The sequence below is a fragment of the Marmota marmota genome, unplaced genomic scaffold (genome assembly GCF_001458135.2).
Source record: "Marmota marmota marmota unplaced genomic scaffold, marMar, whole genome shotgun sequence".
Lineage (NCBI taxonomy): Eukaryota > Metazoa > Chordata > Mammalia > Rodentia > Sciuridae > Marmota > Marmota marmota.
The window spans coordinates 11,074,704-11,088,332 of NW_025999977.1; the positions used below are offsets into that span (position 1 = coordinate 11,074,704).

Consider the following 13,629-nt stretch of genomic DNA (forward strand, 5'->3'; position numbering starts at 1 on the left):
ATCCTTTTTTTTTTTTTTTTTTTGCGTGGGGTCTTGCTATATTTCCCAGGCTGGCCTTGAACTCATGAACTCAACGGATCCTCCTTTTTCAGCCTTTACAGTAGCTGGGACTAGGCAAGAGCCATCACATTGGGCTTCTTGCCATCTTACAAATTTCCTTCAAGTTAGTATTTTAGAATTTACATATAATGAAAAGGGAGAGCATAAAACACATAAAAAATACTTTTAATTTCTAAGGGTGATAGCATACTTGTCTGTGACAGTAAAATACTGAAACTGCTTGTTATTTTTTCTTTTCTTTCTTTCCAGTTATAATTAAGCATGTTTCCACTGACTGAGGAAAATAAGCATGTGGCTCAGTTGTTGTTCGGTACTGGCACCTGTCCAAGATGTATCTTCAGATTCTGTGGGGTGGATTTTCATGCACCATACAAACATTCATATGAGGTATTTCCATTTTTTTTAAGATAAGAAAGATTTTCTGTATTTTAAAAGGAATGCCGATACCTTTGAGGGAAAGTATCCATAATTCTTCATTAAATAAAAATTTGCTAATAAAATAACGACTGATAATTATAATTTTGGACTTGTCATTACCTTAAAAATTAGTCTAGGATTTTTTTCTTAAGCAATTATAGGAATTTTTGTTCCCTAGGAATTGCTTCTTGAGTGATTATTTAACATTTAGTGTAGAGGGATCTTTGTGGAGGAATACTCTGGTACACTGAGTGTTTATGTACACCTTTCCTAAAAGTTATCTCAATATAATATCACAAAATATTGCTTCTCACCAGGTATTAGTAAGATGTGACATGAAAGGATTGTAGTTCAGACTTCTCTTAAGTGGAAGCATTTTTTTTTTTGCCTTTTATCAATATTTCCAGTCATATTTCTAAATAGCTGAAATCTTATATTGCCTAACAAAGGGGATGCATTCTGAGAGATGTGACCTTAGGTGATTTTGTGCTTGTACAAATATTTAGAGTATACTCTTACAAACTAAGATGGCTATGATATCACTAGGCAACACAGTCTTCAGGGACAATCATTTGTATATGCAATCCTTTGTTGATGGAAACATTCTATGGTGTATGACTGTATTTGAACACTGTAGAAGTAAATGCTTGTTGTCATCATTATTCTATTAATTACAACAAAAGTAATGTGTAGAGATCTTTGACATTTATGGTAATAAGCAGAACTTTGTCATTTAATGGGATACTTTCACATAAAATATGTTTGTGAAATATGTTTGACGAATATATTTTGACATTCTTTTCAGAGATAGTAACAGTATGTGTGTAAATATACACACACACTCATATACATACATCCTCAGTTTCTTAAAATTTAAAAACCTGTCCAGCAATTAACAATCACCTTCATTTTTCTTCTATATTTGTTGTTCCTATTATTTTAGAAAATATAATGCTCATTATTCACTTAGCATTACTATATATCAAGTTCTTACGTAATCCCAGTAATAACTTATTAGGTAAGTACATACTATGATTGTCTCTATTTTCAGATGAAGAAACTGAGGCACAGAGAGGTTAAACAACCTGTCCAAAGTTACACAGCTATTAAGTGAGCAAGCTAGGATTTGAACAGTCTGTGTCAGAGTCCAAAGCCTAGGATTTGGAGCTAGAAGAAATGGATTTGAATCCCAGTTCCACCGCTTTCCAGCTTCACTTTACTCTTCTGTAAATGGGAATGATGATAACATCTACCTCACAGGATATTAAGGGACAATATCTAATAAAGTATGTGAAAAAACTTTGAAAACTGAAAGTGGCACATATTCTGTGATGATCAATATATATGCATATATTCATTTATATACAAGGTGACTGGTTTTGGGTAACCTTCTGTATACATTTTTTTCAGACACATTATACATGTCATAAGATTCACAATGTATATTATATGAAGATACCAAGTGTTGCCAACTTTTGCTCATATCATTTTATGTAAATATACAAAACATTTGAAAACTATTTTTAAGTGTTTTTAAATTTTGATTTGTTACATTCATAGGTATATAGGCCTGTGTACATATACATGTACTATGTTATGCTGACATTATAGATAGTAAGTAATAAACATTTTTGTGGGTCATAATATACTTATGTGTGCTGTATATATGAGTATTTCCATGTTGAAACAGAATAACTAATGTTGCAATGAAATCAATTAATTTGAAAGATTTTCCCCTTTAGAGTCAGTAGTGTAATCTGAATGAATTTCAGAAAGCTATTCTTCAACAACTAAATAATAAAACCTAATGAAGAAATAGTAAACATTCTCTGACTATTTACATGAGTAGACTATCTGAAGTATGAGAATATTTTAAAAGGAATGCTAGTTTTTACATTCTAATACACGAAATTAAGCAAACCAGAATATAGAGAGGGTTTCTTTCAATTAATGTTTACGTATGGTTTGAAATTATGGTGCCTAATTTCAGCACTGCCAGCATCTCTGTCCTTTGTTAGTAAGTTGTCTCAAAATTGTTCTTCTTTTTTTTTTAATTAATAGACTTCTATGTCTAAGTGATCAAATTTCATATTAAACAAATATTGTACTTGTGAGGTTTTCATGTTTGTGAGATTATGGAAGATGGAAACTCACTTTGTATTTTCTTCTTTTTATTTGAAGATGAAGTGTTGGGATTCAAACCTAGGGCCTTCTACATGCTGAGGAGGTACTCTACCACTCAGCTACATCCCCAGCTCTGTTTGTATTTTTATATAATATTAATAATTAGAATTCAAGTTTGTTTTTATTGAAATTAGGTAGTGAATACTCTTACAAGAAAGAACTACTGACCAAATTAGTAAATTTGTTAATGGAGCCTTTTTGCCTAAGATTTAGGGTTTTACGTTATCTGATATATGGGACTCTTGATATTTACACATACAAATATATAAATTATATATAAGTTTTTCTTAAATTCCTTAGAAAGCCAATGCTGGTTAATAAAATAATTGCTTTAGAATTGATGTAAATCAACAGTGTACAATCTATGTACACTGCTATAATTTGATCTATATAACTTGATCTGCTATAATTTTCACTTACGTTTTCTTGCTTCATCTTATCCAGAACTCCTTAAGGACATCATAAAAGGGTCATTCCTTTATTTTATTTTATTAACTTTTCAGGAGTTGCTTAATGATATACAGAAATTTCTGAAAGCTGAAAAAGATGAATTAATTTTGGAAGTTCCAAACCCACCTCTCAAGAAAATTCGGCTTCAAGAACTGGAAGATGGGATTGATAATCCGAGTCAAAATGGGGAGAACAAGATCTCTGTTATTGAAGATGGGAGCATTGCTTCCCCAAACTCAAATTTAAATGTAAATGTATGCAATGTTTGCCTAGGAATTCTTCAAGAATTCTGTGAGAAAGAGTTCATTAAAAAGGTAAATGATTTGTTTCTTATTATAGGGATAATTATGTAGATTTTCAGTTTTAAGGCTTAGAATTCTTTTTTTTTTTGTAGTTGGTCACAATATCTTTATTTTATTTATTGTTATGTGGTGCTGAGGATTGAACCCAGCGCCTAGCACGTGCTAGGCGAGTGCTCTACCGCTGAGCCACAACCCCAGCCCCTAAGCTTAGAATTCTTGTATGGAAAGGAATGGTGCTGTTATTTTAACTTGTTTCACATGAATGAACCACTAAAATATTTAAAAAAAAAAAAATTTTTTTTTGAAGAGCCTAGTATACTTGCTGGTATAGGCCTGTAATCCCTTGTCTTTTGGGAGGCTGAGGCAGGAGAATTGCAAGTTCAAAGCCAGCCTCAGCAACTTAGCCAAGCCCTAAGCTACTTAGTGAGACCCTATCTCAAAATAATAAAAAGAGCTGAAAATGTGGCTCAGTGGGTAAGCATCCTGGGTTCAATCTCTGGTATTAAAATAGAAAAAGAAAAGCCTGCTATTCTGACATTCCTTTGCATCAACATATTTGAAAATTAATGGAATTTATGTCCTTATTTTTCAGTCATTAGTGATATTCAATTGAAGAAAAATATAGCATTTTGTTTTCCTTTGCTTTTAACATAGTTCAGGAGTTGGAGAAAAGTTCTTTCTTAGTCATAGCTAACATTACCTAGAAAAAACAAGTGTTACAGCCTTGAAAATGATTAATTACTGGATGTGGGGTTGCCTTTTGTTTCTTGCTGTCAAGAGCACTATAGTTGGCTTTATTTTATTTGAAAATATTTAAAATTATGAGATGACCTAACAGCAAACTATTTTGACATTCATCGGATTGTTCTGCAAGCGTCACTCCTGGCTGTTTTGGTACTTTATGACACTTATCTTGAGGGTGATAGCAAATATTTAATTTCAGAAGGTTTATAAGAGTTCCCCACTCTGTGTGTGTGTGTGTGTGTGTGTGTGTGTGTGTGTGAGAGAGAGAGAGAGAGAGAGAGAGAGAGAGAGGTATGTTTTTTTCTTTTGTGGTGCTAAGCATTTAACCAGGCCCTGGTGCATGCTAGGAAAGGTCCTCTACCACTCAACCTAAATCCCCAGCCCCAAAGTGTGAGTTTTGAAATTTTGCAGTGTCTTTTCCTAGACTAGAAATTCATGTTATGAAATTTAAAATTTTTAGCTGTTCTTGGGAATTTACATAAATGTAATACTTTTTTAGGTGTGTCAAAAGGTTGAGGCCTCTGGGTTTGAATTCACAAACTTGGTATTTTCAGTCTCCTTCCCACCACAGCTCTCTGTAAGAGAGGTAAGTTCTTTTTCATACATAGTACTACATGTAAAATGCATGCTAGGAATTTCTTAAAATAGGAATGTGAAAATATTCCTTACCCTATTATGTTTAACAAATTTTGTGTACTTCTTGAATGATTGAAAGATTTTATATTTGTTGAGTAGATAAATAAAAAAGAATTTATTGATTTAATTTAGTTTATTAATGCCAAGACTGCCTTTTTTTTTTTTTAAGCTGAGGATGGAACCCAGGGCCTTATGCATGCTAAGCACATGCTCTATCACAGAGCTACACCCACAGCCCCCTGTACTTTATATTTTTAAAGATCCTTATTCAAAAATAAATATTTATTGAGCATTAGTTTGTGTGAGGCAAAATAGAGAAAGACATTTGACCCTGGACTCCAGAGATTCTTTAAGGTAGATACAAGAATGTTATAATATTCTTAGGGTAAGGGTCATTTCAATTATGATGAATTTTCTTATTCTCTGGAGTCTAAAAATATAAAAAGGTAGCACCTTATATAGTCATTGATGAAAAGGAGAAAAATAGCTTCATATATAAACTTTTTTCTTTGTTAGCAAAAAACCTGTCTTTGTTAATACTATTAAATATTGTATAAAGATTTCTGTAATGAGTTTCTAAACATACCCATTTACATTTTTGAAGTGTCTTTCCCTAAGAATCCCAAAGTGTCACCAAAATATTACATCTTATACTATATCACTTTCTTTGAGCATGTTTGTTAGTCACAAAAAGGCCAAAGATTAAATTAAGACTTATTTAGGATGGATAGAATGATAAGAGCTGGGAAGTGAGAAAGAAGAGAATAATTTTAAGTAGTAAATCTTAATGACAAGATAACTTAGCAAATGGAAGAACAAAGGGGTTGATGACGATTTCCTGAGGTTTATAAACAGAATTATTTTCTTGCCAGTCGTTTAAGTATTTCTCAGTGATAGACAACTCAGGTCCAGTTTTGGTAGAGAGAAACAGACTTCCAAAAGCAAAGTGACTCACAAAAGTTGCAGTGTTTGCAGAACAAAAATAGGAATATGAAGTATATTTTCCATATGTGGTTATGTATTTTACTACAAAATATAAACTTCTTAAGGTTTATATTTGTACATTAAAATCATGGGTATCCATTTATCATTTGAACAATATTAATTTAATATTTATCAAATACTTGTGAGGTATTTATATTTCATATTAAAAATAGAAGATGATGCTGGCCTGGGGTTGTGGCTCAGCAGTAGAGTGCTTGCTTAGGGCATGAGATGCCCTGGGTTCAATCCTCAGCACCATATTAAAATAAAGGTATTGTGTCCAACTACAATTAAAAAAATAAATATTAAAAAAAATAAGAGATGCTGTCCTTAAAAAACAGAATTATTCTGCTTACTTTTTGTAACTGATTTTAGCCAATAAACTGTTTAGCAGAAACCTGACTATTCCATTTATTGGAGAATTAATATGTTTCTATAACTTTGTATGAAGTGTTTTCATTTCTGTTACTAGGTAACATTTTATCTATTCGTTTAAGAATAACCATTATTTCGAAGTATAAGGCTTTAAATGCAATGTACTCTTTGTGTCTCATATTTCTTTAGAAAATTATGTTTCATGGTTCATTTTTGAATTTTCTTTTATTATTATATGTTGTTACTGGTTTTTTTGGGTTGTATCGGGGATTAAACTCAGGGGCACTCAACCCCTGAGCTATATCCCAGGCCCTATTTTGTATTTTATTTAGAGACAGGGTCTCACTAGCTTTGATCCTCCTGCCTTAGCCTCCTGAGCCGCTGGAATTATGGGCATGCACCACCTGGCCTGGCTGTTATTTTCTTTTCTTGCCATCTTTTATACTTCTTTGGAGTTCAGATATGCTGTGCAAGCCAGACTTAAAATAAATTACTCTTTAAAATATATATTTTTTTGAGTACTGGGAATTGAACTCAGGTGCACTCGGCCACTGAGCCCCATCCCAGCCCTATTTTGTATTTTTATTTAGAGACAGGATCTCACTGAGCTGCTAAGCACCTTGCTTTTACTGAGACTGGCTTTAAACTTTCGATCTTCCTGCCCCAGTATCCCGAGCTCCTGGGATTACAGGCTTGCGTCACTGCTCCCGGCTTTTTAATATTTTTTATTAAAAATAAAAATTTAATTTATATTTAATTTATAAAAAATTATAAAATTATATATAAAATTTATATTTAATTTTTTACATATCCCAATTTAATTATTCATGTCCTCAGAATAGTCTTGCATTTTGAATATAAATTCTGTGACTTCTTTATTCTATATTATGGCTTTGAGCTTAGATCTTTTAAATATTTTAACTTAGAACTTGCTTGTTTTATATAGAATAAACATGTCAATATACATGAAATTGATTGGTGCGGTTATCTCATCATTCAGTGTGGAATATACAATTGAGTCAATTTAAAGATTTGATTTTTTCCATTTCTAAGAACTAAATTATGATCACTGATATATTGATTTGAAAGCAAAAATTTTATCAATATGGTAGTATTTGTTTTATTTCTGCTTACAGAAGGACCAAGGAAAGGAGTGACCTCAAGTAAAATATTTTTTTAAATTTTTTTTTAAGTGAGAGTGAGAGAGAGTGAGAGAGAGTGAGAGAGAGAGAATTTTTTTAATATTTATTTATTTATTTTTAGTTTTTGGCAGACACAACATCTTTCTTTGTATGTGGTGCTGAGGATCGAACCCGGGCCGCACGCATGCCAGGCGAGCGCGCCACCGCTTGAGCCACATCCCCAGCCCCAAGTAAAATATTTTTAAAATATAAAACTCTTAACAATCCTATTTCTGATTATAAGCCATAGTTTTTATTTATCTTCATTTAAACATTAATTTAAAAGTTTAAGGAAAAAGACAGCAGTTAGTGTAATTATCATTATTTTTTCACTGAGTTTGGAAGAATATGGAAGGAGATTTAGAGTACATCTCCTCAAAGTGTTTTCTCAGGAATAAGCGATGTGGTCAGGACAGCTTTAAACTGAAAACTGCTTAAGAGGAGAAAAATAAGCAAATAATTTGATGAAACACTATAAGACAGCAAGTAAGCCATGGTAAGCAAAATAAACAGAGGCAGTATTTAGAGGTCACAGAATACAACAGTGTGGAAAGTATCCGGACCTTATGCTTAGTGTCTCCAAAGTTTATAATGGCACACAAAATTTAAATGATAAAGTTGAAATTATAATGGAGAAAAGCAGATATCTCAGGACTGTCATGGTAACTTTCTGGGTTTGAGCTAACCTTTTGGATGTGACAGTGGAAGGATAAGTCTTTATAAGGCCCATATTTGTGAGAAGGAAAGCTGTAATATATGATATGGCAAGAAGTTATATACCTACGTTAAGATGTATGATGAGAGTGAAATGTTGCTGAACATTATCAAATGGAGATTAAAAGGAGAGAGAAACAAGGATGAGTAGAGGAGTGGATTTCCTTAAAATCCCTCTTTCCGCTGTGTGCACACCTGTAATCCTAGTGGTTCAGGAGGCTGAGGTAGGAGGATTGAGAGTTCAAAGCCAGCCTCAGCAAAAGCAAAGCATTTAACAACTTGGTGAGACCCTGTCTCTAAAGAAAATACAAAATAGGGCTAGAGATGTGGCTCAGTTGTTGAGTGCCATTGAGATCAATTCCCAGCACCCCTTCCCCCAATAAATTCTCTCTTTCCTTGTTGGGATAGAATCGAGAGGGAAATAATTTTTATCTATAAGGAATTATACAGAAACTATTCTGTAGAGATATATGTTAAGTTTTTTGAACTCCAAAATCCTATGTAGAAAAAAATGTATATTTTTTTTTGTTACCTTGTGTACTCATGGTTGATTTCCCTAAACTTCTACACCATAGCACAACACAAAAATTACTATAGAATGAATGTCACAGACTTATGCTAATATTAGGCTAAATTCACATTTATGGGAAAAGAGCATTCCATTAAGTCCTTAAATGCTTTAGAGACTTAATTCTTACTAGTTAAATCCAGTAGAGGGCAATATTGTACTATCAGTTTGGTTTATTGGCCTTTCATGGGTAGCCTGTGGGAAATATTTTGCTCAGACTAATGACTTTAAATGGATGTACTGTCTTTTAGATGTTGCTTATATGAAACACCCTGCTTCTCAGTATGCAATATGATATGGTTGAAGTTTTAGTTGTCAAATCCAAACTCTTCTTCTTTCATTTATTATAATTTTATATATCCATGTTTTGCACTAAGTACTACAAATTATACAAAGTCCTAGAAAAGTAGCTAAAAATATAAATAGTATCATTTCTGTTGTAACCTTTTTAAAAAAATATTTATTTTTTAGAAGTAGTTGGACACAATACCTTTATTTTATTTATTTTTTATGTGATGCTGAGGATCGAACCCAGGGCCTTGCACGTGTAGACGAGTGCTCTACTGCTGAGCCACAACCCCAACCCTTGTGGTAACATTTTTTACTTAAGAAATTATCTTTAAAATTTCTGATGAATGAGTACTCAAAAAACTTGGATTAAATCTGTAGGTTCTTAACCAGTTTGGGATCATTGATCTCATTTAGAATCTGAAGAAAGTAATGAATTTGCTTGTCCTAAGAATATACATATTCAAAATTTTGCACGTACTTAGAGATCTCTTGATTTTACAGCCATTAATTTTAGATTTTTTTTCTTAATTGAATAATCCAGTAAAATTTGTCCTGTTATAAATTGATGGACTTATTTTTTCTAAAGGACTTTTTTCTGTTTTTATTCCATTGATCAGAATTTGACTAGAAATAGAGCAACACATTTGAGTTTATGTTTTATGAGGACTGAGCTATCTGTCTTCATTCATTAACCCAACGCTTTGATTGGGTATGTGTGTTTTTTCTCCATATCCTTGGATTCTCAATTTTTATTTTGCTTGACAGGTACCCTTCTTAAGTCTTGTGGCTCTCACTTGCCATTTAAGACCAATCCACATTCTATTCATTGTATAAGCCTTTTCTGAGCTAGTTAACTAAGGAGTTTTCAGAATTTATACCCCTATGTTTGGTTGGATTATTTGTCTAGAACTTACTTTAATTTTTATATGACCCATTTATCCATGCAAAGCATTTTTCCAAGATTGTTGAATGAAGCACCGAAAAACATGCATAATTATAGAAATTACTATCTCTGCTCCTTTAAGGATCTTTCAATAGATTCTACATAAGTAAGTCCAGTGTGGATAGTAATCTTAGTATGTTTTAAGCACACAAGCTGCAACTTTTGAAACGCTTCACAGGACATGAGTGTGTCCATGTAGCAATCCAAGCCTTTCTTCTTTATGAAAAGTAACTCCAGGAGCTTGCCCCGTGACTGTATCAGTGCATGAAAGTCTGCATTATTAGAACCAGGAAATCACAGATCTTTAGGAGACCCTGGTGATCATGTAGAAGATGGCTCCCTACCTTTTTTATGGAACTTATTTAAAAACTGATGATATCCACATGGTTATGACTTCTTGGAGCCCTAGTTAGGCCACCACTTTGAGTGTAAAGCCATTCATACCTATCAAGAATGCCTGAGGGAGAGTCTGGAAATTCCTAACTTTTATGTTTAAGTTGACCCCTTTTTAATTTCTGAAAGTTTAATGGGTCCCTGGTACCTGTGGATTGGAAAGATACACGTGGGTAAATGTTTTTAATCCTCATGTAGAGGAACCACTTCGTCTAATCATTTCATTCATCTCCAGTTGAAGACCAGGAAACCAAAGTTCATAGATGCTATGGGATTTGCCCAGTGTGTCACATTTATTGGAATTTAGGTATGCCTTCCTGCTCCTTTTTTTTTTTTTTAAACTGTACCATCTCTCCATCTGTATTTTGTTTATGTAACTACCTTGGCTTCATGGGCATTATCTTTCCTACTCCATGGATTCTTTTTAAAAATTATTTATTTAAAAATGTATTGCTGCATTATAATTATATATAATAGTGGAATTTATTGTGATATATTCGTACCAGTGTATGGTATAATTTGATCCTTTTAATTTCCCAGAACCTCCCTTTTTCCTTTCTTTTTTACTCCTCTCCCTGGTCCCCTTTCTCTGTGTGCATCCCTTCTGTTTTCATGAGATTTTTTTTTTCTCCCTCTAGCTTCCACATGTGAGAGAAAACATATGACCCTTAACTTTCCGATTCTGTCTTCCTCTCATGTTGTATCCATTTTCCTGCTAATGACATTTTTTTTTAAATAATTGAGTAAAACTCCATTGTGTATATATGCCACATTCTCTTTATCTATTTATCTGTTGATGGGCACCTTGGCTGGTTCCATAATTTGTGAATTGCACTGCTGTAAACATGGGTATGTATGTATTGCTATTGTATGCTGACTTTAATTCTTTTGGATAAATATTAAGGAGTGGTATAAGGTCATATGGTGGTTCCCTTTGGAGTCTTTTGAGGAATCTCCATGCTGATTTCCATAATGGTTATACTAATTTAAAATCATACCATCAGTGTATGAGTTCCTTTTTCCTTGCCAGTGTTTGTTACTATTTATTTTCTTGATGATTGCCATTCTAACTGGAATAAGTTGAAATCTTAGCATAGTTTTTTTGTTTTGCATTTCCATCATTGCTAAAGATATTGAACTTTTTTTTTTCATGTGTCTGTTGACCAATAGAAATATTTCTTTAGATGCTCATTTGTTGATTGGGTTATTTGTTTTATTTTGTGTTAAGTTTTTTGAGTTTTTAAAATATATTTTGGATATTAATCCTGATGGAAGAATAGCTGGCAAAGATTTTCACCCATTCTGAATCTATGTTCTCTGTTCAGGCTCTTAATTGTTTCCATTGCCGAGTAGAAGCTTTTTAATTCGATGTTATCCCATTTATTAATTCTTGGCATTATTTCCTGAGCTTTAGGAATTCTACAGAGGAAATTTAACAATAATTTTGCATATCTTTGTACATGGTAGGTCCTTGCATTTTCTAATGTCTTTTTCAATTTGTTCTATAATTTTCATTGTAGGGGTCTTTTACCTTCTTGGGTATATTTATTCCTCAGTATTTTATTTATTTTTGAAACTATGTGAATGGAGTTGTTTTCCTGCCTTTTTGTGGATTAATTATTTATGAATAGAAAAATGCATTGATTTTTATATCCTGTTATTTGCTGAATTTGCTTATTAGCTCTAGCAGTCTTCTGGTGGAGTATTTTGGATCTTTTAAGTATTGGATCATAGTATCTGCAAACAGTGATAATTTTACTTCTTTTTTCCTATTTGTATCCCTTTTATGTCCTTCTGTTGCCTAATTGCTCTAGATAAAAATTTAAGTACTGAATAGGGGTAGTGAGAGTGGATATCTTTGTCTTATTCCTGATTATAGAGGAAATGCTTTAGATTTTCCCCCATTCAATATGATGTTTGCCATGGGTTTGTCATATATAGGCTTTATGATTGATGATTAGGTAGGCTCCTTCTATTCCTAGTTTCTTCATTGTGTATAACATGAATGGATGCTGAATTTTGTTGAAGACTTTTTCTGCATCTTTTGAGATGATCATATAATTTTTGTCCTTGATTCTATTTATATGGTGAATTACATTTATTGATTTGTGTATGTTGAATCACCCTTGCATGTCTGGAATGAAACCAACTTGATCATGATATATAGTCTTAATGTATTATTGAATATGATTTGCTAATATTTTATAAAAGATCTTTACATTTATGTTCATCAAGGATATTGGTCTGTAGTTTTCTTTCCTTGATGTGTCCTTATCTGATTTTGGTATCAGGATGATGTTAATATCATAGAATGAATTAGAAGTATTCTACCTCTTTCTCTTTCATGAAATAATTTGAGGAGCATTGGGATTAATTCTTCTTTAAAGATCTAGTGGAATAAATTCATCTGGTCCTGGGCTTTTCTTTGTTTTAAGGGTTTTTAATCTCATTGTTATTGGTCTGTTTAGACCTCTTGGTTGAATTTTTTTTAAAATATATTTTTAGTTGTTGATAAACCTTTATTTTATTTATTCATATGTGGTGCTGAGAATTGAACCCAGTGCCTCACACATGCCAGGCAAGTGCGTTACCGCTGAGCCACAGCCCCAGTCCACCTCTTGGTTGAATTTTGGTAGGTCATTTGTGTCCATAAATTTACTCATTTCTTCAAGATTTTCTAATTTATTGGAATATAAGTTGTCAAAGGAATTCCTAGTGAACCTCTGGATTTCAGTGATATCTGTGGTGATATCTCCTTTTTCATCTCTAATTTTATTAATTTAGGTCTTCCCTCTCTTTTGGTTAGTTTGGTTAAGCGATTCTCAGTGTAACTCTTTGTTATATTGATCCTCTATTGTCTCGACCCCTTGCCCGCAAGGAAGACGCAACTCAGGAATCTTCTTTCAGCAGTTTATTCAGGCCTTGATTCATGTATCTTCTTCTAGTGACCCCGCCCAAGCACAGCCTAATAAAGCCTCCCGCATACCAATCCCAAGCTGCCACGTGGACCTTTCTCATAGGGTGGGAAAGGATTGCGTGCCAATTCTCCATATTAGGAGTTGTTTATCACAGGCCACAGTGGAAGCCGGCGCCATCTTCTAATGGCGGCCACGGTCTAATTAGAACGGCTCACCACAGTTCCCCCTTCTATTTTATAAAACAATGCAGGCGAAAGTAGAGGTCCTATCCCACTGTGCAGAAGTGGCTGCAATGTATGGTTCAGTCCTAAGGAGGGCCCTTCCCTAGACCTGGTCCCATATCAGCCGACGCCTTTTTTCGTAGGGCGGGGCGTGGACGTCAAACCCGCATGCAATAGGACATGCTTTCCTTGAGGTCCGTTGAGGGATCACTCAAGTGCAGTGCCTTGCCTCGCATCCTGCATCGTGA

At 33.5% G+C, this 13,629-nt stretch overlaps 1 protein-coding gene across 12 annotated transcripts in view; it reads left to right on the forward strand.

Annotated features, from left to right (window-relative positions):
* The window catches only part of Pus10 (pseudouridine synthase 10), an 88,349-nt gene that overhangs the window by 3,367 nt on the left and 71,353 nt on the right, over positions 1–13,629 (forward strand). For 10 of the 12 annotated variants that reach the window (XM_048804275.1, XM_048804279.1, XM_048804278.1 and 7 more), the window contains exons 2-4: positions 310–447; positions 3,165–3,425; positions 4,657–4,743. In XM_048804275.1, coding sequence (XP_048660232.1) covers positions 322–447; positions 3,165–3,425; positions 4,657–4,743 — 474 coding nt within the window. In that variant the 5' untranslated portion in view covers positions 310–321. Of the gene's footprint in view, positions 1–309; positions 448–3,164; positions 3,426–4,656; positions 4,744–10,477; positions 10,550–13,629 lie in introns of those variants that run through there. The other 2 variants (XM_048804282.1, XM_048804281.1) reach the window with 1 other exon arrangement.